The 3580-nt window shown below is 35.2% G+C and overlaps 2 protein-coding genes across 4 annotated transcripts in view; both read right to left on the bottom strand.

The window, feature by feature from the left end:
• Positions 1–1371, bottom strand: part of LOC111481661 (1-acyl-sn-glycerol-3-phosphate acyltransferase 2-like) — a 7117-nt gene extending 5746 nt beyond the window's left edge. Inside the window, exons 1-2 of the mRNA XM_023127218.1 lie at positions 1003–1371; positions 253–375 (exon numbers count right to left, since the gene is read on the bottom strand). Of these exons, the coding sequence (XP_022982986.1) occupies positions 253–375; positions 1003–1083 (204 nt within the window). The 5' untranslated portion in view covers positions 1084–1371. The remainder of the gene's footprint in view (positions 1–252; positions 376–1002) is intronic.
• A 1513-nt stretch (positions 1372–2884) lies between these two features.
• Positions 2885–3580, bottom strand: part of LOC111481702 (protein LST8 homolog) — a 5315-nt gene continuing 4619 nt past the window's right edge. For all 3 annotated transcript variants that reach the window (XM_023127264.1, XM_023127265.1, XM_023127266.1), the window contains exon 11: positions 2885–3378. In XM_023127264.1, coding sequence (XP_022983032.1) covers positions 3251–3378 — 128 coding nt within the window. In that variant the 3' untranslated portion in view covers positions 2885–3250. The remainder of the gene's footprint in view (positions 3379–3580) is intronic.

Below are 3580 nucleotides of genomic sequence, written 5' to 3'. Positions count from 1 at the left end.
AAAAAAAAAAAAAAAAAAAAAAAAAAAAAGTAAAAAGTAAAGCATAAAATCATCATTTTAAATGGGGGAGGATTGTCAGATGGGGTAGCCTTTCATTTCTCCTCCATAGCATCAGAATATAGTAAGGCGCAAAAGAAAAATGAGATGAAAAAATTTAGACATTGAAATTCAGGATGGAGGAAATACAATACAGCAACAACAATACTTCCATAGCTACTAAAATGACATAATATGGGGATCAACATGATGCACCTTAACACCTGCCCACCAATCAACTAGCCAAATAAGCTCCAACCACAATAGCTCTGCCACCAATCTATTAATCCTTCTGCATCCATTTTTTGTTAGCGGCCTTATAAGGACAAAGCATGTTGCCTGAAACAAGGGCGGAGATTGGAGAGAACAATCAACACACGCTTTTAAAGAAGATGAGGTGAGAGCGCAAACAACAAATACTAGAATAGCACAGTATAATCAAAATGACTGCATAGAAGATAAACCACGTTCGTTAAAGCTCATCAGCCGACTCACTGGTTACAACCGACGCATTGTATTTAACTAAGGCACCTGGATCATCTTACCACATTTTGTTAAAAAAAAAACAAGCAACGAAGAATATTCATTAAAATAATCTGTAAATAAAAACAATAATAAGTTCAAACATTGCAAACGAGAAGGGAGAAAAACAGAATCTAAGCTAAATCTACAGGTTACCTTGGCGCAACCAGACGACTAATCCAAGTAAAAGTGGAAGAAACGTGCATTAACACAATAGAACCACACCGCTAAATTGTTTGAAGCAACTTAACCTAACAATTATAGTCTCCACTACTCACCTCAACCACACACACACTAAGAACGCAAACAATAACAAAATCCAGGCACTGGAGAAACCAACAGCAATGAAATCAAAGCTCGAATAACACCGAGAAGCTTCAAAAGATCCAAATCGACAAAGAAAGAAGAACCCGCACAGATCGAGCAGAAGCAGCCGCACAATACCTGAATGAGATTAACAACGAGGCCAGAAACGAAGAAGAGGATGCCCACTGGCAGGATCACCAGGGCCGCTGGAATCGCCATAGCAACAACAAGCAGGCAAGCTCCACCACCACTTCAGACTCTTACAGAAATGATAGGGAAAAGAAAAAGGCAAACAAATTGGAAAGATTAAGAAACGAGGAAGCTAATTTGTGATCTAATGGAATGATTACAGCAAAACAATGGCGGGATGAGGCGATTTTCTGGTGGGAAACAGTGAAGAAAGTGATTGAGAGAAGAAGATGGAAGATGGAAGATGAAGCGAATGAAAGAGTAATTAGGCAAACGCCCATCGCATCACGTTGATCTCATCGACTATGGGAATATCGAAGACAGATAGCCAATTAAAAGTGTGTTCGTTAAAATAATGCCTCTCGTCTTAATTTTAATTTAATTTTATCTTAAATCATGTAATTTTTTTAGTTCACTTGCTTTTAATCAACTTTAAACTAATTTTTACACGTTGAATTTATTTTTTTCAAACAAATTTGATAAATACCAATAATTCGTTTAAATATACTTTAATAAGTAAACGACTTCTAAACATAAATTTAATATTTAAATGCATAATAACAACTTTTTGTTTTTAGTCAATTTTCATCTATATAATATATATATATATGAATTTACTCGTATTTTATATGATATATAATTTAAATACATATTAATAACATAATTTTAATATTATTTTTATTATTTTAAGATTTTATAACTTGAAATTTAATCGCATTTTAAAATTATAAAATTAATTACATATTAGATTTATTTTAAACCGTCTTCGGATAAATATTTTATTTGACTAAGCCTTTTGCTTTTTCTTTTTTTAATTAATATTATTTTCCTTAAAATCTTTTAATTAAAGCATTACAATGTTCAATAGTTTTTATTTGGGTTAGAAAAAATTAAGATTACAAAAGCGATACCAATGACATTCATATCATGCTACGAACGTATGGAGTGGAAGCTGATAAGGAACTATAAGAGAAATTTGAAATATTTTCACTATAAGAGAAATTTGAAATATTTTCACTATAAGAGAAATTTGAAATATTTTCAATTCATATGGATATCTGTCAACATTCGACATCTAACTCTCGTTGCCGACTATATGACTCATTCTGGTGGGTACCGTCCAATGAATCGACTAGGAGGCATAGCCGATTCGGTATCTCCATTCAGTCGAATGATGTTCGAGACCAAGCAGCATTCCATGGGGAGGTAGACACCTTGGAAACTCCATCTGCTAGGATCTGTCTTGGTTTGCCAGTAAAGATGGGCACCGGTACCTTTGATTTGATGCAGAAAGTCGAAGTCTGATAAAGTGGAAACTTTTGGATCATTTCTTGAGTTTTGAATTTTGTATTCTAATGAACTAATTACAGTTGGAGAGAGTGAGCATGGACGACCATTGTATCATTTATCCTATGGATGATCAAGTAACATGATTTCATGTAATATTTTTTAGCCGGTTGATCATTCTCTCAGATCAAGCCGAAATTCACATGTGCCAAAATGGCAAGGACTTTTCATTGAGCATGCTCAATGCTATCTTGAACAGTCAAGCGGCTCTTGCTCATCCAACATGATTGTACGAGGTCACAATTCACCCCACACGATCATCGGTTGAATTGAGGATTAGATGCGAGGAAGGTACACGTCTCGCCCAGTAGGAAGTAATGAGTTCCGGTTCCTAGTAAATCAATTTAGACTCAGCCATTTCTTTCACAAGTATATAAGACTATAAATGCTAGATAGTCTGAGTGTCCATCGGAGAAATCAACTGAATTCTACCTTCCCGTGTCCCCGTAAATGGCACAATTATTCACCTGATTCACTGCATCCATTATTTAAGTTTCATTCTTTTGGCACATCTGATACCATCTTGTTTAATCTCCCAACAGTATACAAACTACCAGGGTTTTGATTCCAAGTGTTTGAACCATGTTTAACTGAAGCTCTGCCCCTAAATTCAAATAAAGAAACACTGAATGTCACTGACTTCGAAGCACAAAGAGATGATCAAGCAGGTTGATTCAAGATCAGAACACAGTTGGAGAGAATCGACAAATTATTTAGCCACTATTGCCTAAGAATGTATTGCTTGGTTCATAAATATGCATTACTTTCTGGAAGCCTCAACCCAATATCTTGAGTTATAAATGATGGGGAAAGAAGTGGCAGCACACCGCTCACTATGAACAATCCAGTTTCAACTAGAGGAGGGTTCAGCTCCATCGTGTAGGGCACAACAAATAGTTGCTTTATGATGACCTTGATAAACCTTCATCTCTTTGCCAGTTGACATGGACCAGAGTCTTGCAGTAGTATCGGAAGAGGCTGCATTCACAAGCATCCCATGTTACTTTCAAAACATACAGGAAAGGCTTAACGGATACTTCAAATTTATGGCGAACGCCAAAATAGAAATAATTGACTAAAACGAATAACGATCTAATTGCGATTCTTGTAGTTAGAGTCAATTTCCTTTCAAAATATGAATATCCACACCTTTTTTTTTTTTTTTTTTTTTTTTTTTTTT

This window comes from Cucurbita maxima, unplaced genomic scaffold (assembly GCF_002738345.1).
Source record: "Cucurbita maxima cultivar Rimu unplaced genomic scaffold, Cmax_1.0 Cma_Scf00007, whole genome shotgun sequence".
In the NCBI taxonomy this organism is placed as follows: Eukaryota; Viridiplantae; Streptophyta; class Magnoliopsida; order Cucurbitales; family Cucurbitaceae; genus Cucurbita; species Cucurbita maxima.
The sequence above is the reverse complement of the archived record's forward strand: the minus strand, read 5'-3'. Positions and strand labels throughout refer to the sequence as shown.